Here is a 22,634-nt window from a genome sequence, read left to right as displayed (position 1 = left end):
TACGTAGAAATCTTCATCAGCGTGTAGGCGTGTCTGTGTGTGTGTTTCCTTTGACTGCTATTGTTATGCTAATCCATCAGTTTGCTGCCAAATCAGCTTCCAGACCCTTTCATTTGCATTTCTGAGGAGAATCAGGGCAAAACAGAACAAACAGCAAAGCAGCAAAACAATCCGGCGTCAACCCCAAACCCACTTGTCGCCGCCTTTCATCTCTCAGCACTTACAGACTTTCCTACATGTCAGCATGCATTCAAGACCTGCTAGGTTGGAGGAACTAGGGCAGAAAACACAGAAAAATCTTCCGCCTCAATCCGTCAATCAATCCAAAACTTGTTTATTTGGCACATTTTGTGGATGAGATTAGATAGAAAATTTTGATTTTAAGGGAAAGCAAGACTCTTTTTGTTTAGCAGGATTTCACACAGTTAGAAATCACACAATCTCACAGCCAAGTATCTTTAGAACAATCGTAGTTAAATAGTTTTATAATAAGAACAGTAAGACTTAGCACAGAGAGCTGCCAAGCAAATCCTTCAGTTTTGGAGGCTTCACAGCAAGTTTTGTTTATTTTTGTCCTTTTCCTTTTTTGTTGTTGTCTGCTAAAAAAGGGGAAATATTTTAGATGGTATTTTGTGTAATAAAAAAATACTAAATTTGAGCAATATTGTCTCCTTGATGCTAAGAAAAAAGTGTTTATTGCAGGCTTGAAGAACATCTTTTTTAAAAGTTCATTTTCTTTACAGTATTTTTATACGTTAGCCTTTGGAAGTAACACGTCTCCTTACAAGATTACTGCCATTAACATTAGCCTGTTACTTTACAGTGATACGTGACAAAAGCAACTTGTTGGAGCAATTTTGTGTTGCCAAACGTGACAGTACTCTGAAGTCGAGCTATGAAGTATTATTATCCATATACACACAATGTGAATACTTTCACAGTGTCAAGGGGATCTTCTCTGCTAGTAAGCAGCTGTGAGGGCCAGAGACAGAAACACTGCTAGCACATTAGGGACTTTTTATTTCATTTGTTTTATTGAAAACAAAATGAAACAGCCAATATAATACAATATTTAACAGAAATGGATTGCTTATTAGGAAAAAAAAACCCCAAGATCACAAAAACCAAACTAAACTAAATGATTGATTTTCAGAATGAACTCATTAGATTAAAGTAGTGTTTAGTACTTTAAGTAGTTACAGTGTAACACATTATGCCCAGCGATTTGATGTACCTGCACTTATAGAACATCGTACTGAAGTCACATTTCTTTTTAACTCTTCACTGATACTGTGCATTCATACAGCTCACACCCACAGCCAATTTAAATTCACCAGTCAACCTAGCATGCGTCTCTTTGGACTATGGTAGGAAGCTGAGCCAATCAGGAGATTAAAACCTGTAAGCATTATTCTGTGGGGGACAGCGCCAACTACCACAGCACCATGCTGCCCAGTACTGTTGAGTGGTTGGATCAGTGGCTTAGATGGCTCTAATAATACAGGTTACCTTCAATATATTCCTGAAAAGTATGAAAGGTGAAATGATAAACATTGCATACCTGCAATGTCTCATTTTCAGCAAATAGAGATTTTTGAGGTTTGGAAATGCACCTGGAGCATTCAGGTCATTGATATGTGGTTTTATCTAAGGACAGCTTGAAGGCCTGAGTGGGAGAATGAAAAGATGAGAGACGGCTAAACGGAGGAGGAGACAGAGGGGAGGAGAAAGTGTCAGAGTAATGAACTCAGAGGGTGGAGATAAGCGGCTGCTTCAGAGAGTGCACTTTGGATCACTGTCAGTCTGTCTTTTTTGTGCCAATGTCAAAGAAACGGATTAAATTCAATTTAAGCTGATACTTTTTCAAAGTACGATGAACTCTAATTTCAATTTCTCCTGCCAAGTACCAGCATTTAATCATTGTGAATAATAACATACTCAGACACTAACATATATCTAAATACATACAATACAAAAATGATTAATAACCCTTCAACTGGAATAACTGTTTACACTTCATATTCTGGGGGGAAATAATTGGGAGGCAGAAATATCCAGACAGCTCTGCAGTGGGAATGAGGCCACTGAGAAGTAAACAATGATGGGGGGAAAAGGTAAAAGAGGCCTGGTCACATGATGTTTATCATAGTGCAGCTCCCTCTTAGTCTCATGACAAGTCATTATACATCCCTGGAGTTGAAGAGGACCAGTGAAACAAAGCTTTACAGCTTGGTTAAGAGCGATGAGGTAATGCAGTGCTCTGTTCTCGGGTAGAGGCAGAATAGTTACATGTTAAAATGTATAATGAGTTTATTGATTTGTTCTTAGTACAGTTAATATTAGACCTAATTTAGAGCAGTATATGTACATTGTTGACATTTTTCAGAAGTTGCACCATTAAATATTTTTGTCATCAGCCTACCACTTAAATTATGTAAATGTATGTGTTTAATGGGAAAGGAGTTTTCTGTGTCGGTATATCCTGACTAATATCACCCAAGTGCCATAATTCTCTCTTAGTATTGAGCATTTTTAGTGTTTTTTAGCACATTGTTTTGGTTTCACATCTGAGGTTTTGATTCGGCTTGGCCGGTCTTAGTAAGCAGAGTGTGGCTCATTTCCGTAGACAAGATCTCTGTCTTAAGACTCTAATTTAACTTTCAGTACCAAAGAGCTGACTGATTATCTGCAGAATGCAGCAGCAGCTAAAGAGTTGCTCAGTGGCATTAAAACTAGAGCTGAAAACAGAGTATGTATATATAACTGAGCAGAAGCATGAATCCAACTTTAAAGGCTTTACTTCAGCCAGTAACTGATCATCTTTTGTCCATCAGAATTTTCCTAAATTGTGTCAATAAAAGGCCTCTAACCTCCATTATTTCTGTCATTGCATCCTAACACAGTTGCAAGCTACAGAGAAGCCTCAACAAATCAGAGAAAACTGACAAACTTGCTTCAAGATGCGTTACACGCTGCAGGTTCGGTTCCTTTGAATCAGCGGTCCCAGTCTTTCCTCATGGCCCAGTAGACACTCGATTCGTTGGTTCGTATTCACCCAGCCAATATGTCATTGTTTAGTCTCGTGTAAAGAAATGCATGTATCGCATTATTATCCGTGGCTACAGCCCCAATTGATTTATGTAAATCTGTTTTCTAATTACGTTCATGAATAATCTTCGTACAGCACAAATACAAAGCTCCTTTAATTTATCCACGCTTGAGTAACTCATTTTTTTTTTAAGTCGTGGGGTGTGATTAATGCAAAGCGTAGAAACGTTCCTCAAGAGAGATTTGGTTCATGTTGCTAGATAAACACGCTGTTTGTTGCCATTTTCCATTTAGATATCTTTGCGTTAAGGATCTCACTGTTGTTCTTAGGCCTCTGAGAAGCTGTCAGTCTTTAGAGGAGATGAGGAGATGAAATTATAATTTCAGCCTGCTGCAGTTTATCATGGTACTCCTCCAAAATTAGAAAGTGCTGCTTCTTTCCCAGACACCTTCATGAAGGCTGCGATCATTAGTTTTCAAACTAGCTTGATGAATGATGTGCATGGGTTTTCAGGTGTCCTACTCAGCAGGATTACAGACTGACTTTGAACACAACTTGAGCTTCTCTCTGTCTTTGTCTCCTTCAGGTACATTACACAGCAGGGCCATAAATTAGAGGTCGGGGCACCGCGACCTCCTGCCACCGTCACCAATGCTGTGTCCTGGCGGTCAGAGGGCATCAAGTACAGAAAGAATGAAGTGTTTATGGATGTTATAGAGTCGGTAAATCTTCTGGTGAGTCAATATCAAAACATCATAAAGAGCTGTACAGGAAGAATGTTCATTTCCAGCCATGCGGTGACCATGGTGTCATCAAAACAAATTTAATGTACATAATATGGCTCTTATTCATTAATAATAACAATAATACATTTTATTTGAGGGCGCCTTTCAGAAACCCAAGGTCACCTTACAAAAAACACAATTAATAAAAGGAACAGTAGTCATAAAATACATAAAATAAGTTAAAATGACAAAACAGAGCGTGACAACAGATAAAATCAGCATTAAAGCGAGTAAGCCAGTTTAAACAGGTGTGTTTTGAGCTGTGTCTGAAATACAGAGAGGGAGTCAATATTTCTTAGTGCAGGAGGAAGAGAGTTCCAGAGCCAGGGAGCAGAGCGACTGAAAGTTCTGTTCCCCATAGTGATAAGGTGTGAGGACGGAACGGTAAGATGAGTAGCATCTATATCTATATAAATTAGAATTTATATATATTTTTTTACCATTGAATTCAGTTACAGGAAGTAAACTAACATAATAGAAAACACATGACTCTCAATTTAATTTCACTATCAGTTCATACATTGTTCAAACACCATTATCCGTTTTTTTAAATCCATTGTCTAAAATCGCTGGACTTTCTGAAGCGGTTCAAATAGATGGCTTCCTTGAGGCTAAGTGGATGTGCGTTAATGCTAAAATGATCTTTCCTTGAATTGAATTGCTGAGTAAATTGTCTCTGCATCAATAATCATCCATTCTGTTCCAGTGCAATATTTTTGTTGTGTTTTCTTTGAATGACTCAGTTTATTTCTAAGGTTACTCAGTAAATCAAGCAGACAAAATACCTCAGGACAAGTCACACACTATGTTTCTTGTGAGTGAGATGACTGTACAGCATTTTTAGTTAATTCATGGTCTAACTGCTGGAAAATAGAAAGGTTCAAATGCCCACCTGCTTTATTTCAGTAAATACTTGGTGGAAAACACTTTTCTTAACTAAAAGTATGGAAATGCTAACATCCAAAATATTTCATTACGTTGTAATTTTCCCTTTCTTTACAGTTATTAAAGAACCGGGCTTAAATGGACAGTAATACCACGATGTGCAAATGTGACATTGTCAGGCTTCATGACCCAATTAGAAGAACTTCTATTTTTATTAAGGTCTAAGATTTCCTGCAGCAAAAGACGAACACGTTTGAATACGTGAACATGCTGCGTCTTCAAATGCACAAAAGAATCAGATCTTCTCTCATGTGCCTCGTGTTTGAGGCAACACCTCAAGGACAATCAAGTTACAACTGCAGTTATGAGTCATGGAAACTAATTTGGTGGAGGTGTTCAACCACTACACAGGGGAGTAAAAACCAGTAACCGCTTCCTTCTCTGTGAACAGGGACTTTTTTTTATGTTGACAGAGTTTTATTTCTTTATTTTTTTTATTTTGAGGTATTTTCTCCTTTATTGAAGTAGTAAGGAGAAGACACAGCACAGGGCTGTGGGTTGGACTCACACCCAGGCTGCTGGGTTTTAGCCATGTGGCAAATGGTTGCCTCCTCACCCAGTGAGTGAAACTAGCACCCCAATTTTTTTTTTTAGTCTTCCTGACCAGCGTTTTACTTACAGTTCTTACACTGCATGCTAAAAGACTTTCTGTTTTGTCCCTCAGACTGTGTGCATCCTCTGAATGGTTAGGTTGATTGGTTTGTTGCTTTCTTCTTCTGAGAACTACATATCTGAAAAGTGTAATTCTTCAAATAACGAATATGTATTTGGTTCAAGAAAAGATTGTAATCATCAGACTGAGCTTTCACAGCTGCAAGGGGCAGATTTGACTGTGTAGCTTATGTCTTCACAGAATCTAAACAAACTAATGTTGAAATTTATTTTTTTCTCTGTAGGTGAGTGCCAGTGGCAGTGTCCTGCGCAGTGAAATAGTGGGTAGCATCAAGCTCAAAGTGGTCCTGTCAGGGATGCCTGAACTTCGACTGGGCCTCAATGACAAAGTGCTGTTTGAGCTCACAGGCAGTAAGTAACAGTCACCCACAGCCATTTGTGTCACTAGAAGCCTTTATTACAGAGCTGAACACTCATGCAGGCAGCTGACAGAATGAAAAATGACCAGAATCCCTGTATTTCTGTGGATTTATCTCAGTATTATACATTTAAAAACAACATCCAGCACACATATGGAATGAGATCTGGGGAATTTGGAGGCCAAGTCAACACCTCAAACTTGCTGTTGTACTCCTTGAACCGTTCCTAAACCATTTTTGCTTTGAGGCAGGGCGCGCTATCCTGCTTTCATCGGTGGTCAAGAGTACTCTAACATTTTTCTATTAGAATCAGCATTGACATTTGCAGTAATTTGAGCTACAGTTGTACACGGGCCAGCCTTCATTCCTCACATGCATCACTGAGCCATGGCCGTCTATGTCCCTGTTGCGGGTCAACCACTGTTCCTTCCTTGGACCTCTTTGATAGATACTGACCACTGCAGACCAGTAACAGCCCACAAGAGCTGTTGTTTTGGAGATGCTGTAGACTTACACTTGCCCATTTTTCCAGCTTTTTGTCCACATCGATTTGGGGACAAAATGTTTACTTGCTCTTTAATATACCCCGCCCACTAACAGGTGCCAGGATGAAGAGATAACCTGTGTTATTCACTTCATATGTCAGTAATCATAATGTTTTGCCTGATCGGTGTAGTTTCTATTTTCTGTAACTTGTGAAATGACAGTAAGCCTCTAAACGATCAGTAGAATGCTTTATTGCTTTTTGATACACTTTCTACTTTGTTTGGTGCTGGTTGAGCTTTTGGCTTTTCACTCTCCCCTTGAACTCACCCTCACGCTTTAGCTCCTCTTTCTGCCTAAATCCCATGCATAACTCTCTTCCTACCTCTACCTCCCCCTCTCTGCCTACCAATTTTTCCACCGGTGTTTCCCACTGCTACATCTTTTCTCGCCTACTCCTGCACATCCTCCTCCTCCTCCTCTTCCATCTCTTCTTCCTCCTCTGCTTTGCCTTCATTTCCTTCCCCCCTACTGTTTCTAGTGAAGGGGAAAGGCTCCTTCACTGTCTAGCCTCTTTGCCTCTACGTTAATCCTCACCCCGGGCTACAGCCCTGCAGATGAAAGGTGAGGGTCCGCGGCTATCCTATGCAGCCCACAATCCCCCTGCTGTGTGTAGGAGTCTGGGAAATAGCATATCCTCAGAAATAATGATCAGAAATAATGATCAAACAAACGCACTGGCAGATGCAAACACACACACACACACACACTCAGGGTGAATGTTAAATATTAAAAAGTGTTTTGCACTCTCATCTCCTGCAGTTACATTTTACATATCATTTCCCAGTCATTGGATTATCATAGTTGCTTGGTTTGTACTTTTTAGTCACAGCTTGATGCAGACAAAAAAAGAAAGAAAGAGGAAGTATAAATCATTTAATGCTGCCCTCCGCTGGCAGAAGTCCAGAACTGTCACCACACGGAGCTGAAATAACCATAACACAAGTCACTCCTGTGTTATTTACTGACTGAAAGCAAGCAAAGAAAATCATTTCTATCCCTTGAATGTCTACAGCTGCTCGCATATTCTCTAAGTAATTCAAAAATTCTCTCTCCGTGGCCTCAATGGCTTGTTTAAAGTCAGTGGAGTTTTAGGTTTTGAGACTGTGTGTATTGGGTAAAATGACAGACGTTTTCAAAGCAGCCCATATAATCATATTATGAGCTGCAGGCTACTTTGCATGCAACTAACAATTATGTTGTTATCAGTTTGCACTCTTATCATTTTCTTAGTTAATCAGTTTCTCCACAAAATGTCAAAGACTCATAAAAATGCCCAAGGTGACAGCTTTTAATTGCTTACGTTTATAACTGACAATCAAAAACGGACAGGTTTGTTGTTTACAATAATATACATCAAACATTAGACTAACCAATCTTCACATTTAAGGCGATTAAATATTCCTTTGACCACTCGAAGCACCATTAAGATGCTTTAGGCATTTATCAGTTGTCACTATAACCTTTTTTTTCCCCCACTGTGTGACAGTGGACAGAAAAACAGATTAGGTTGCTCTTGTCTACTACTGTGCATTAAAGACATGCCGAGAGTGGCCGTAAGGATGAACCACAGGGGACACTGCTGCATCTTCAATCCTCCTCTGGCATGTGCACTCACAACTGTCTCTTCTTTGGGCCCCGAGGTCCAGGGAATGACAGACAGTATCCTGTATGACCTTTCGTTGCTTGTCTTGATAACGCTGCATACAAGTGTGTGTGTGTGTGTGTGTGTGTGTGTCTATGGTAGTGGCATAGCAGGACACAAACAGGAAGCGTTTCCTGCTTTTTCTTGACCAGGAGTGTTGGGTTCTCCATGGCATCCACCTTTCTCCACTTACACATTATAAAATGTCACACACACAGACACACACAAAATCAATAGAGAAACAAGTGCAGTACACAAATCTGCAAAACGGGCATGGATAAACACATGCACGAACACCAACTCACGAGGGAGGACAGTGAAGAAGAATACACACAGAATACACAAATACGCACATCCACACACAGGCAGGTACATTCCCTCTGACAGGCCTCAGTGCTGGTCCCGGGGTTGCATTCTGAGCAGGTGAAGCTTTAGCTCCCTATTGAACGGAGGATTTAGCTGAAGGCTCACAGGCCCACAGTCATTACAGCGGTTTTTCACCACTCTGCACCCTCAATTAACCACGGCGGAGGTGAGCATCAGGCGTTCTCCAGCAGACATCAGAGGCTGCCATGAAAGAGATTCCCCTTACAGTGTAACTGATTACTGCAACAGTGCAAGTGTGTTCACTCTAGGTAGCAGCTTTTGTCTAACTTTGTGAGTGTTTTTGTGCCGAGTCTATTCAGGGATTTTTTTTAATGGTTTTGCTTTTGTGAATTTAATATTTTGGGGGGTAATTGGCTACATAAAAAAGTAATCTGAATACATGGAGGCATTATTGTCACATTTGAAATACTAAATCAATTGTTATAAACAGCTAAAACAGCAGTGCGTACAGTGCAGGTGTGACTATATCAGAAGTCATTCATATCGCTTGAATGTCTGCAGAAATCAGTGAGTTTCATTTGGGGGGGATGATGGCAGCAGGTATTAAATACAAACTGTGTGCTTGTGTGTAGCAGCAAAACTAATTGTTTAGTGGAGGATGAGAAGAAGGCACTGTGAGCTGGTAACACACTGCTTTCAGTGTGTGTTTGTCTGAGAGAGAGAGAGAGAGAGAGAGAGATGGAGTGAATGTTTGTCAGTCATCATTACCTTGACCTTGATTTCCCGAAGGCTGTGTACAAAGCTCTCAATCTTTGTGTGTGTGTTTGTGTCAGGAGAGAAGAGCAAGACAGTGGAGCTGGAAGATGTGAAGTTTCATCAGTGTGTCCGTCTGTCACGCTTTGAGAACGACCGCACCATCTCCTTCATCCCCCCTGATGGCGAGAGCGAGCTCATGTCCTACCGCCTCAACACTACAGTGAGGACACATAAACATTATCAAAAGAGCACATTCTTTTCACATTAGGTCAAATGACATGACAACCCAAAAAGTGTCTTTATTTTATTGTTTTTATACTCTTTGATGTTCATTTTTGTTGTATTAAGCTATCTACTTATAGTGAAGCTTCCTGTTCATGGTAAATGGTAAAATGGCCTGTATTTATATAGCGCTTTACTAGTCCCTAAGGACCCCAAAGCGCTTTACACATCCAGTCATCCACCCATTCACACACACATTCACACACTGGTGATGGTAAGCTACATTGTAGCCACAGCCACCCTGGGGTGCACTGACAGAGGCGAGGCTGCCGGACACTGGCGCCATCGGCCCCTCTGACCACCACCAGTAGGCAACGGGTGAAGTGTCTTGCCCAAGGACACAACGACCGAGACTGTACAAGCCGGGGCTCGAACCGGCAACCTTCCGATTACAAGGCGAGCTCCCAACTCTTGAGCCACGATCGCCCTCATAACTGATCTTCACAGTCATAGTTAATTGGTAAAGTTGTTAACATCCAACACTTTAAAAGACTCAATTTTAAAAACAGCATTACTCAGCTCTTTTTGGTCAATTGCAATAAAGAAGTAAAACTTTCACTCCTTTAGTCTACTTGCATGGACATTACTGTATCTGAGTCGCTGACTGTATTTATAAAAAAATAGATGTAGCCTCCACAATGTTACCCAGTGGGGTTGAAGCCTTAAGCCTTGTTGGAGTGACCTTTTTTTTTTTTAGCTTTGTTAGCAAGGTGCACCCATAAGACAGTATTGGTGTATTACATATACACAGATAAATAGTGATTATTGGTAAAGAAATATCAAACCACAAACTTTATGTCAGTACAATTAGCAGCACATCAGGCCATATTATTTGACATTTAACTTTGATTAAGATGCTCTAAAAAGGACCAAGAATAAAAAACAAAACTCAAACTAGCTGATGTCATGCCTAGCAGGTAGCTAGTGGCTAGGGGCACCTCTGTTGTCACTCACCTTTCACTCAAATGTTGAAGTACTTCTGTTGGTGGCAGCTCAGCCAGTTGTTTCTGCACAAACAAATACTGTTAGGAAACCTGGATAAAATAATTATTCCAGTTACTACGAGATGGCATGATGAGACTTTAAAACCAAGACAAACACTCCCCTGGGTCTTTGAAAACCAGGATAAAGTGATTGGATGTGTGAATGTTATTTACAGCCTTCTACAAGCACAGCCTCAGCACTGTTTGTCTTGTTATGATGTGTGCAGCGATGCACTCGATTGTGCGCTCGGTGCATTTCTGACCTTGTGTCCACTCTCTGAATCCCTCGCCGACCTCTGGCTCTCTGACAGGTGAAGCCTCTCATATGGATTGAGAGTGTGATTGAGAAGTTCTCTCACAGCCGCGTGGAGATCAAGGTTAAGGTAACGATTAATGACACACAAATATATGAATGCACACGCATAGAGTAAAATGCACCATATGCTTATCTGGGTTTAAAGTGCATTAGTGCCTTCACTAAAGCTGATCTATAATTTATGACACATTCAATGGATTGCTGTTTGCCATCTGTTTGTTTGCAGTGTGGTGATGCAAAGTAACAACACTGTTGCATAATTGCATGGTCTTATTTGAATTTTGATGTGCATAAGCTTTTTGTTATAAAGATGTTTAATGACACTTGAACTCTGTTCTCTGACACCATCTGCAGGCTAAAAGTCAGTTTAAGAGCCGCTCCACTGCCAACAACGTGTCCATTCTGGTGCCGGTGCCCAGTGATGCTGACTCACCCAAGTTCAAGACCAGCACAGGCAGCGCCAAGTGGGTGCCTGAGAAGAATGTGGTGCAGTGGAACATCAAATCTTTCCCTGTTAGTGTGGCCTGTAAACAAAATATATCATGTTGTCATTACTGATATTTTCTCACAGACACTCACAGGCATAGCGCTTCTCAACAAGCAGCAATAAATAATAGATTAAATCAAATAGACTGAAAACGACAGACATTCTTTAGCTGTTTCGGAAAAGTGTTTTCCATTTATTCTTTTATTCATACAAAATCCAATATTAGTCCCTTAAAAGTAAATACTGCCCAGAGAGTGAGCTGCCTTGACCGGGGTTTGCGTTCTGAGAGTGCTTCCTGTTTATACTGTAATTCATATACTCTGATCTATGTTAGACACGTGTGTCCATTTTTCAAAACGTACAGCAGATGGCGCAAATTCTGCTTTTGCTTTAAATGTAGTGGCTCAGGACCAACTATGGATCCACTATATATATATATGGAGGTTTTTAAGCTCCCCTTTTCCCAAGTGATGCTTTGAAAGCAGAGCAGCAGCAGCTTGATGCACTTCTACATAATCCTGAAACAGAATATCTGTCAGAAATGAGGATGTGTTGTGACAAATATTAGACAGCAGCCATTTATCACTTTATCCCCAACCTCCCAGCATACAAAACCAGACACAATCACATCTTATCTCCCTATTTTCCACTTTGTTTTCAGTTTGTGTCAGTTTCTGCTCTGTAGGCTCCTCAAAGGAAAGTTTAACTGGCTTGAAGCTGAGGTTCTTTTATCTGTCAAGTCTTGATATCCCCTTTTGTAATTCATTACACATCTAATATGTCAGGGAGGGTTAGCAATTGCAGCTGTAAAGTATAGTTGACTAACTTGCGGTGTGACTGTGCAGAGGATTTTTCCATCACTCGCTACCTTTGTACCCTGTAAAAGGACGTATTCTCTCCAATCTCGAGGTTTAGATTGAGGAAACAAACAGAAAGCGGTTATAGAGAGCGCTCATCCACAGTCAACCAGCTGTGAGCTCCACCCAGCTGCATCTGACTCTGTTTTTATAAACACCAGAAATGTTTATGCAGCATTTAGAAGTCAATTTGCCTTCAGCTATTTTATAAGCATGCATATATGTATCTTTAACATATTTATCATTTATTGGATATTTCTTATCAGCCTTAAGCGAGGGCAGAGCTGATAAGGTTTCCCATAGCAACCGTATAATGACAAGAAAAAATGTTTCATATTCAGTTCAACAATGAGGTTTTTTTTTTTGTTTGCAGTTATTTCGGTTTGTCGGTTTATTGAAGTTTAGAAACGCCCCCTTGAGACATGAGCTTTATAAATGGCATCATCCTAAATTTAAGAGTTTACCTAACAGACCCAATAACAGCTCTGTGGCCTTTTCTCTTTTCTGTTTGGGTGTCTAGGGGGGTAAGGAGTACGTGATGCGAGCACACTTTGGGCTGCCCAGCGTGGAGAGCGACGAGCTCGAGGCAAAGAGACCAATCACAGTTAATTTTGAGATACCCTATTTCACTGTGTCTGGGATTCAGGTAGGAGATGACAACGTTTGCCTTCACTGCCTCCTTGTACAGCTGCATTCTGTAAAGTAAAAGTTATTACTGGACTAAATGGATGACTTATTAAGTCATCTTTTAAGTTTATGGCAACGATCTCCTTACACACTTTGTCTCAATTCACTCCTTGTTGAATTTAAACCATAGAGCAAAACTACCTTCACATTCCAATGGCAAACATCTTTGATATTTAGGTCATTTATAAATGAGCTCTACCTGACTACATTAGAGTTCACATGTTTCAATTTTACCTTCTCTCTTTTGTTACAACCCATTAAAAATTAGACATTTTTTAGTTCTTCAGAATCTCTTTTATTTCTTCAGTTAGTGAGAAGAAAAAACAGTCAAAATGTGGAGATCTGTGGTTTTTCGCTAGATAGAAGGCATTTATATCTGCTGTAAATGAACTGACAGAAACCTACCTGAGCGCACAGTCTGTTTATAGTAAAATGTAATGTCAAACCACTAAAGAAAATGAGGGTTCATAATGTGTTTGAATGAGTGAAATAACTGTAGTTAAAATGCCAATGTTCCCCCAGGTGCGCTACCTAAAGATCATAGAGAAGAGTGGTTACCAGGCGTTGCCATGGGTGCGCTACATCACGCAAAGTGGAGGTGAGAAAATAACGCAGGGAAATGGAACTCATTACAACTCACCCTTAAAAAACAAACACAAACACTGCAGATTGGCCACTTAGGACCACTTTTTAACTGGAAATGCTGCTGCTCTGATTTGGCAGCACTGTTGATGAAGTTTTAAAAATACTTTTTGAAGGATGAAACTGCTGATCTTTCATGTATGACAGAGATGCAAATGTCTGCGTCTGTGGTTTGAAAGCCCTTGGATTTAAAATTAGCATTTCTCTCATTAAGTAATAATCTTCTCAGGTCAAAGTAGTCATCATATCGAGAATCATTTTTGTTTTTATGAAATTGTTCTCAAAAGAGTTCTCATGTGACAACATGGACCTCAGGTGGTTAAGGTTTCAGATAAAGATAACTGAAAGCGTTTTTTTAAGGTTGTTATAAGCTTGAGGAAAAAAGAAAAAACACAGTTTGCTTCATCAGGACTGTGTGTCTCATCTCATCCACAGATTAGCTAATTTGAAAAAACCATCACATAAAACATGACAATTAACCTCAAGTGTCGGAAGACTACACGGTGCATATTTTTGAGCTTTTTATGGATTCCAAGTTGGTGTTCCTAGAAAGACAGAGGAGTAAAGTCCCAAGAGAGATCAGAGTCACAATCGGTCTTACTGCATCAGTATTCAGTGTGTGTCCCTCGAATGAACCCAGCTGGATAGCATCTATCATATCTATTACCTGGCTCTATCACCACGAGCCATGTCATCAGGGGCTTAGAGTGACAAAATGCAGGTTGCCAAGGATAGAAACCTTCTGGCTTCTTCGAGGCTTAGGTAGCGTGTTTAATGTCCAACTTTGAACAGAAACAGCCGAATTCCTGCAGCAACGTTAGCACCTGGGATCTTGAGATTCAGTTGCTGCCCTGGGAATGAACCCCCATCCGTCAACTGCTGACAACAAGGGCGACAAGGACCAAGAAGTGTTTGTCAGCTTTGAGCTTGTTTCATCCCATTAACCTGAGATGTTACCTGCAAAGCATGTTGAAATAAAAGGCCACATCTTCGCCCCAAACACACACTTGTCATTTGAACAGGTCAGTTTAAAGCTGCACTGTATTGATGAGACTGCAGCAAAGTCCTCCACACAGGCTCACGGGTTTCAGTGGGGACGCAAATGGTAATGATATGGAGATGGGAGTCCAGTACCTCTGCTGGACAACCGCCAGAAATCTTCAAGTTTCATACCTGCTATCTGCCCCAGGAATGAACCTGACTGCATTACATCAATCATATCCATTACCTGGCTTTGTCAGGGATGAGTCAGGGGATGCAGAGGTTGAATGATACCACAGGGTGCCAGGAAGCTCCCAGGGTGGCAACTTGGCAAATGCCAAGGTTACGATCACCTTGCTGTAACATCAGCAGAGAAGCAAAGGAGAGAAAGCGAGAGGGATCGAAAGGAGGAAAGATGAGAACAAGTTAGAGAAGGAAAGGGGACGAAGTTTGGGTGACTTGGAGAGATGGCTATTCCCTTTCTCTTACTGTTAACATCAGCAGCACACAGAGGGAGACGGGCGCGATCACATTTCACTCGACACTACAGGCAGACACTCTCACACTGATTAAATAATACCCTGATGCTGTGTACTGTAGCTAGTGGCTCATTAATGATTGATGAACAGGCATTTGCTTGTACTGTACAGCAGTAAGTCAAAGTGATGACCACTAATATCTGACTGATCAGGTGATGATGCACATTAGCTGGATGTTTAACATGACACATCACTGATCCAGGTTGTCACTTTAGCTCTTAGTGGAGATGCGGTTCTTGATATCATAAACGACTGCTTTATTTCAGTGGAACCACATCTGCCCCCGTCTCACCCTCTGTCTAGCATCCTCCTCTGTCACACCAATCTGCTGCATGTCCTCCTTCACTACATCCATAGAGAATCTTCTCTGTGGTCTTCCTCTTCCTCCTTCAGGGCAGCTCCATCTTCAACATCCTTTACCCAATATATCCCTCTTCCCTCCTTAGGTCCTACCTGTCTTACTTTCTCCACTCTTACTTTGTAAATGAACCATCTACTTTTAGTTAAGCAGATATTTAATCCCCCTTTTTTCTTGCTGCTATTACCAACATATCTGTGCTCACCCTGACCCCTGGAAACACCCTAAACTCACCTCTTTCACTGAGTTGTTGATATTTAACTCACCGTCTTTTAAGTATTATGTGCCAAACTCTGGGAGACTATTCAAAGGCTGTGTTGTCAGGATCTTTTGTTGTTGTTGTTGTTTTTAATATATATATATATATATATATATATATATATATATATATATATATATATATATATGTGTGTGTATATACAGTGGGGCAAAAAAGTATTTAGTCAGCCACCGATTGTGCAAGTTCCCCCACTTAAAATGATGACAGAGGTCAGTAATTTGCACCAGAGGTACACTTCAACTGTGAGAGACAGAATGTGAAAAAAAAATCCATGAATTCACATGGTAGGATTTGTAAAGAATTTATTCGTAAATCAGGGTGGAAAATAAGTATTTGGTCAATAACAAAAATACAACTCAATACTTTGTAACATAACCTTTGTTGGCAATAACAGAGGTCAAACGTTTACTATAGGTCTTTACCAGGTTTGCACACACAGTAGCTGGTATTTTGGCCCATTCCTCCATGCAGATCTTCTCAAGAGCAGTGATGTTTTGGGGCTGTCGCCGAGCAACACGGACTTTCAACTCCCGCCACAGATTTTCTATGGGGTTGAGGTCTGGAGACTGGCTAGGCCACTCCAGGACTTTCAAATGCTTCTTACGGAGCCACTCCTTTGTTGCCCGGGCGGTGTGTTTTGGATCATTGTCATGTTGGAAGACCCAGCCTCGTTTCATCTTCAAAGTTCTCACTGATGGAAGGAGGTTTTGGCTCAAAATCTCACGATACTTGGCCCCATTCATTCTGTCCTTAACACGGATCAGTCGTCCTGTCCCCTTGGCAGAAAAACAGCCCCATAGCATGATGTTTCCACCCCCATGCTTCACAGTAGGTATGGTGCTCTTGGGATGCAACTCAGTATTCTTCTTCCTCCAAACACGACGAGTTGAGTTTATACCAAAAAGTTCTACTTTGGTTTCATCTGACCACATGACATTCTCCCAATCCTCTGCTGTATCATCCATGTGCTCTCTGGCAAACTTCAGACGGGCCTGGACATGCACTGGCTTCAGCAGCGGAACACGTCTGGCACTGCGGGATTTGATTCCCTGCCGTTGTAGTGTGTTACTGATGGTGACCTTTGTTACTTTGGTCCCAGCTCTCTGCAGGTCATTCACCAGGTCCCCCCGTGTGGTTCTGGGATCTTTGCTCACCGTTCTCATGATCATTTTGACCCCACGGGATGAGATCTTGCGTGGAGCCCCAGATCGAGGGAGATTATCAGTGGTCTTGTATGTCTTCCATTTTCTGATGATTGCTCCCACAGTTCATTTTTTCACACCAAGCTGCTTGCCTATTGTAGATTCACTCTTCCCAGTCTGGTGCAGGTCTACAATTCTTTTCCTGGTGTCCTTCGAAAGCTCTTTGGTCTTGGCCATGGCGGAGTTTGGAGTCTGACTGGTTGAGGCTGTGGACAGGTGTCTTTTATACAGATGATGAGGTCAAACAGGTGCCATTCATACAGGTAACGAGTGGGGGACAGAAAAGCTTCTTACAGAAGACGTTACAGGTCTGTGAGAGCCAGGGATTTTCCTTGTTTGAGGTGACCAAATACTTATTTTCCACCCTGATTTACGAATAAATTCTTTACAAATCCTACCATGTGAATTCATGGATTTTTTTTTCACATTCTGTCTCTCACAGTTGAAGTGTACCTCTGGTGCAAATTACTGACCTCTGTCATCATTTTAAGTGGGGGAACTTGCACAATCGGTGGCTGACTAAATACTTTTTTGCCCCACTGTATATATATATGTGTGTGTATATATATATGTATATATACAGTGGGGCAAAAAAGTATTTAGTCAGCCACCGATTGTGCAAGTTCCCCCACTTAAAATGATGACAGAGGTCAGTAATTTGCACCAGAGGTACACTTCAACTGTGAGAGACAGAATGTGAAAAAAAAATCCATGAATTCACATGGTAGGATTTGTAAAGAATTTATTCGTAAATCAGGGTGGAAAATAAGTATTTGGTCACCTCAAACAAGGAAAATCCCTGGCTCTCACAGACCTGTAACGTCTTCTGTAAGAAGCTTTTCTGTCCCCCACTCGTTACCTGTATGAATGGCACCTGTTTGACCTCATCATCTGTATAAAAGACACCTGTCCACAGCCTCAACCAGTCAGACTCCAAACTCCGCCATGGCCAAGACCAAAGAGCTTTCGAAGGACACCAGGAAAAGAATTATAGACCTGCACCAGACTGGGAAGAGTGAATCTACAATAGGCAAGCAGCTTGGTGTGAAAAAATCAACTGTGGGAGCAATCATCAGAAATGGAAGACATACAAGACCACTGATAATCTCCCTCGATCTGGGGCTCCACGCAAGATCTCATCCCGTGGGGTCAAAATGATCATGAGAACGGTGAGCAAAGATCCCAGAACCACACGGGGGGACCTGGTGAATGACCTGCAGAGAGCTGGGACCAAAGTAACAAAGGTCACCATCAGTAACACACTACAACGGCAGGGAATCAAATCCCGCAGTGCCAGACGTGTTCCGTTGCTGAAGCCAGTGCATGTCCAGGCCCGTCTGAAGTTTGCCAGAGAGCACATGGATGATACAGCAGAGGATTGGGAGAATGTCATGTGGTCAGATGAAACCAAAGTAGAACTTTTTGGTATAAACTCAACTCGTCGTGTTTGGAGGAAGAAGAATACTGAGTTGCATCCCAAGAGCACCATACCTACTGTGAAGCATGGGGGTGGAAACATCATGCTATGGGGCTGTTTTTCTGCCAAGGGGACAGGACGACTGATCCGTGTTAAGGACAGAATGAATGGGGCCAAGTATCGTGAGATTTTGAGCCAAAACCTCCTTCCATCAGTGAGAACTTTGAAGATGAAACGAGGCTGGGTCTTCCAACATGACAATGATCCAAAACACACCGCCCGGGCAACAAAGGAGTGGCTCCGTAAGAAGCATTTGAAAGTCCTGGAGTGGCCTAGCCAGTCTCCAGACCTCAACCCCATAGAAAATCTGTGGCGGGAGTTGAAAGTCCGTGTTGCTCGGCGACAGCCCCAAAACATCACTGCTCTTGAGAAGATCTGCATGGAGGAATGGGCCAAAATACCAGCTACTGTGTGTGCAAACCTGGTAAAGACCTATAGTAAACGTTTGACCTCTGTTATTGCCAACAAAGGTTATGTTTGTACAAAAGGTTAAGTATTGAGTTGTATTTTTGTTATTGACCAAATACTTATTTTCCACCCTGATTTACGAATAAATTCTTTACAAATCCTACCATGTGAATTCATGGATTTTTTTTTTCACATTCTGTCTCTCACAGTTGAAGTGTACCTCTGGTGCAAATTACTGACCTCTGTCATCATTTTAAGTGGGGGAACTTGCACAATCGGTGGCTGACTAAATACTTTTTTGCCCCACTGTATATATGTATATATATATGTGTATATATATATACACATATATATGTATATATATATATATATATGTGTATATATATATATATGTGTATATATATATATATGTGTATATATATATATATATATATATATATGTGTATATATATATATATATATATATATATGTGTATATATGAGCATGGTTCAGTTAACACACACTCTGTATTCTATGCCACTGATATTTACCTTAAGTTGAAGTTCAAAAGAGTCAAAACAAAAGCGCATAACATATGCAAATGGGATGTTCGCATACTTCTGCTTCATCTTTTTTGTGACACCTCCGGGGGTGCACACGTGCATCGTAATTATTCTGTACACCTTGTTTTGAGATTTAATGGCACCATTATAAAGTGGTAGTGATATGCAGGAGCACTGAGGGGAAGTAAGCTGCACGTTAATGCTCTGCTGTTGCGTCTCTTGGCAGATTACCAGCTCCGGACGAACTAAAGGGCACAGACGCTGCTAGACGAATGGATATTTTCTTTCTCTGTCTGTCTTCGTCTCGCCTCCATTTCTCCAGATTTCTCTCTGCAGCGGACAGCAGAGGACAAGTGCAGGAGGACTTTTTTTTTTCCCTTCCCCTTACACTGAATGGCAACAGGACGTCATCCCTTCCTCTAAAACAAACTTGACTCAGACAGGAAAGTGTGGTGCAACACCTCTGACCTGTCATTTCTATTTCAGTTTCCTCCAGTCTTCAGTAAAGCGTAAATAATAAACTGAGCTTCACTCTAAATGAACATGGAGGGCTCATTTAGAGTGAAGTTTCTGGACTCTTAACATTTTTTTTTCTAGTTTTCTTAATAAAGGGAAAAAACATGTTATTGTAGTATTCGAAACATGGTCAATTTGGGCTGCTCAGCTTGTCCAGTGGCTTTCTGCTGTGTACTATGTAATCTGACTGATTATGTAGTCCTAGTGTACAGCAGCTGTGATTGTTTATCGCCACTTGTTATTTCTCTAAGGGCCATAATGTTGCAGACTGGTGATTTTTTTCTATATTGAAAAACGCCATGTACTCAAGTTACATGTGGTTCCAGGCAGGATCTTAGCTTCAACACAAAACCAGTCAGCATCTTTAACATTCATCTTTTTCAATCACTCCTATGACCCGTCCTTTATATTCAGTGGTTGATTTTTGTCCTCTCGGAGCACGTTTTTTTTTCTAGAACCTCTGTGCCCCCAAAAAATGCCTGCGTCTCATCGGCCCTTGCACTGTGAACTTAATTCCCCAGTGCACTGAAATTAACACCAGCAACCAGATCAATGATTAATAAGGCACAATATTGTCAGAGGCATCGGCAGTGTAACGTGACACTGTCGACACACTCTCATGGGGCCTGTAACCTTGTCCTTGTGCTCAAAATCAGCTTCCAGCTCTGAGCACAGACTGAAGGAAGGAAAAAGGTGGAGGGGGGTTTTGGGGTTTCTTTTTTTTATCCTTATATCTGTTGTTTATACTGTAATCACTAATCACTGCCATGTGGAAAGGAGACTTTAAAGGAAAACAGAAGGGGGTACAAAGGTAAAATTAACCTGAAGAGAGTTTCTGTGCAGAATGTGAGAATATTGACAAAATGGTGAAGAAGTCCTTCCCCCAGGATTCTTCTCGACTCCCTCTACTGTGCACGCTTTTCACCACATCAGTTCAGCTGCATTGCTAACAACACAGAAGAGTCCTGAGTAATTTTTGCCATGTTTGCTGTTAAAACAAAAACATACTATTACAATCAGTCCTTTTTTTCATGTCGAGACCTGTTTGAGACCCCAGTGACGATTTTAATAGATCTGTGTTGTGTGTTTTGATTAATTTATCAAGGACAATTTGTCCATAGGAAACAAAGGGATATATTTGGAAATAAAAAATTTTGTATCTTGTTATGGGATATCAGTGTTTTGTTTGTTTGGTTGTAATTTTTGCACATAGTTCCTTACTACATTGGTCAAGCAAATTTTAATATTTGTGGGTGAAATAATGTTTGCCAGCTCTGAAATGTAGATCAACAATCTGTCACATTAGTGAACAGATCTCAGATTAGTGCTCCATTATTATTCCGAGTTAACGGCATAAAGGCGCTACATTAAGGTGTAATTCTTTTAAATGATTAGTCTGACATTTTGTGAAATATGCTAATAAATTCTTGCGGGACGTTAGATGAGGTAATTGATGCCATTCTCATGTCAGTTTGCTACACGGACCAAAAAAATTAAAGGAGCATTTTGAATATACATGAGATTTCAGTAGGAAAAAAAACATGCTGGATATCTATACTGATATGGACTGGGTACTGTTTCAAATGATGCAACATTGTTTGATGGAAATGACAATAATCGGCCTACAGAGGGCTAAATTCAAAGACACCCTGAAAATCAAAGTGAAAAAATTACACGGTAGGCTAGTCCATTTTTCCAAAATTTAATTTCAGCAACTCATAACGACACTCATGAGGTCCGTTTGTAGAGCTCTGACAATACCAGAGCATGCCCCTAATGAGATGATGGTTGGTGCCCTGGGAGCTATCCTCCCAGGTCTGGACTGGGGCACCACTGAGCTCCTGGACAGTCTGGGATGCAACCTGGTGGCACTGGATGGATGGAAACAAAGTCCTAGAGGTGTTCTATTGGATTTAGGTCAGGCAAAGGGTGGAGACCAGTCATTGGTATCAGTTGTTTCATTTTCCAGGAAGTGCCTGCAAACATACTGCCACATGAGGCCAGGCTATGTTGTGCACCAGGAGAAACTCAGGACCTACTGCACCAGCATATGACAATCGGACTCCACGGAGCCGGCCACTCTCATGAAGTCTGCATCTGATTGTTTGATCAGAGACATTCACAACTTGTGACCTGCTGGAGGTCATTTGGTAGCTCTGGCAGTGCTCATCCTGTTCCTCCTTGCACAAAAGACCAGATATCAGTCCTGCTGATGAGTTAAGTCCATTCCAGCTCTCCTAGAGTAACTGCCTGACTCCTGGAATCTCCTCCATACTCTTAAGACCGTGCTGGGAGAAACAGCAAACCTTCTGGCAATCGAACATGCTGGAGGAGCTAGACCACCTGTGGCATCACTGTAGGGTCCGGGTATTGCCTTGTGTTACCAGTAGTATTACCGCAGACCCTAGCCAAATGCCAAATTAGTGGGGAAAAAAAACCAATTAGTGGCCTCCACCCCTAAAACCATTTGTATTTGGGGATTGTCTCACTGTTGCCCCTCCTGTTGTTAATTTCATCAACACCAAAGCAGCTGAAACTAATTAAAAACCCTCTCTGCTACTTAATTGACCAGGTCAATATCTCAGAAGTTTAACTGACTCGATGCTGTACTCTGATTAAAAAGTGTTCTTTTGTTTTTTGGCATGTTTTGGTTGCCTGGGGTTAGGGATAATTGTGATCTAGTTAGACCGCAGACAGCTAAGTAGTCATTGGAATAAATGTATGCAACATGCTAATGCATAGCGTTAAGCTAGAAGAATTGTGAGTAGAATTTGAAGGGCCGCCATATGCATCCTCACGTCTCACCCACAGATGTTGTTTGGCGTTTCAGGAATACTGTGTTCAAAATGAAGCCTAGTTTTGGAATCAAACGAGAACTCCATTCAAATGCAATCTGGGGAAAGTCTTAAGCAAACAGGATGCACCTGAACAAAGTTTGGAGGGCCACAGTACAAGGTCTGAATATTTTAGTAAATCAGAATTTGGATTTTTTTTA

At 41.1% G+C, this 22,634-nt stretch overlaps 1 protein-coding gene across 1 annotated transcript in view; it reads left to right on the top strand.

Annotated features, from left to right (window-relative positions):
- ap1m3 (adaptor related protein complex 1 subunit mu 3) overlaps nucleotides 1-20,811 on the top strand; it is a 35,892-nt gene extending 15,081 nt beyond the window's left edge. Inside the window, exons 5-12 of the mRNA XM_085137642.1 lie at nucleotides 3,636-3,783; nucleotides 5,676-5,802; nucleotides 9,159-9,301; nucleotides 10,658-10,729; nucleotides 11,017-11,175; nucleotides 12,527-12,652; nucleotides 13,216-13,291; nucleotides 19,350-20,811. Of these exons, the coding sequence (XP_084993768.1) occupies nucleotides 3,636-3,783; nucleotides 5,676-5,802; nucleotides 9,159-9,301; nucleotides 10,658-10,729; nucleotides 11,017-11,175; nucleotides 12,527-12,652; nucleotides 13,216-13,291; nucleotides 19,350-19,372 (874 nt within the window). The 3' untranslated portion in view covers nucleotides 19,373-20,811. The remainder of the gene's footprint in view (nucleotides 1-3,635; nucleotides 3,784-5,675; nucleotides 5,803-9,158; nucleotides 9,302-10,657; nucleotides 10,730-11,016; nucleotides 11,176-12,526; nucleotides 12,653-13,215; nucleotides 13,292-19,349) is intronic.
- Nucleotides 20,812-22,634: the final 1,823 nt, after the last annotated feature.

The sequence above is a fragment of the Neolamprologus multifasciatus genome, chromosome 17, assembly GCF_963576455.1.
Source record: "Neolamprologus multifasciatus chromosome 17, fNeoMul1.2, whole genome shotgun sequence".
In the NCBI taxonomy this organism is placed as follows: domain Eukaryota; kingdom Metazoa; phylum Chordata; class Actinopteri; order Cichliformes; family Cichlidae; genus Neolamprologus; species Neolamprologus multifasciatus.
The sequence above is the reverse complement of the archived record's forward strand: the minus strand, read 5'-3'. Positions and strand labels throughout refer to the sequence as shown.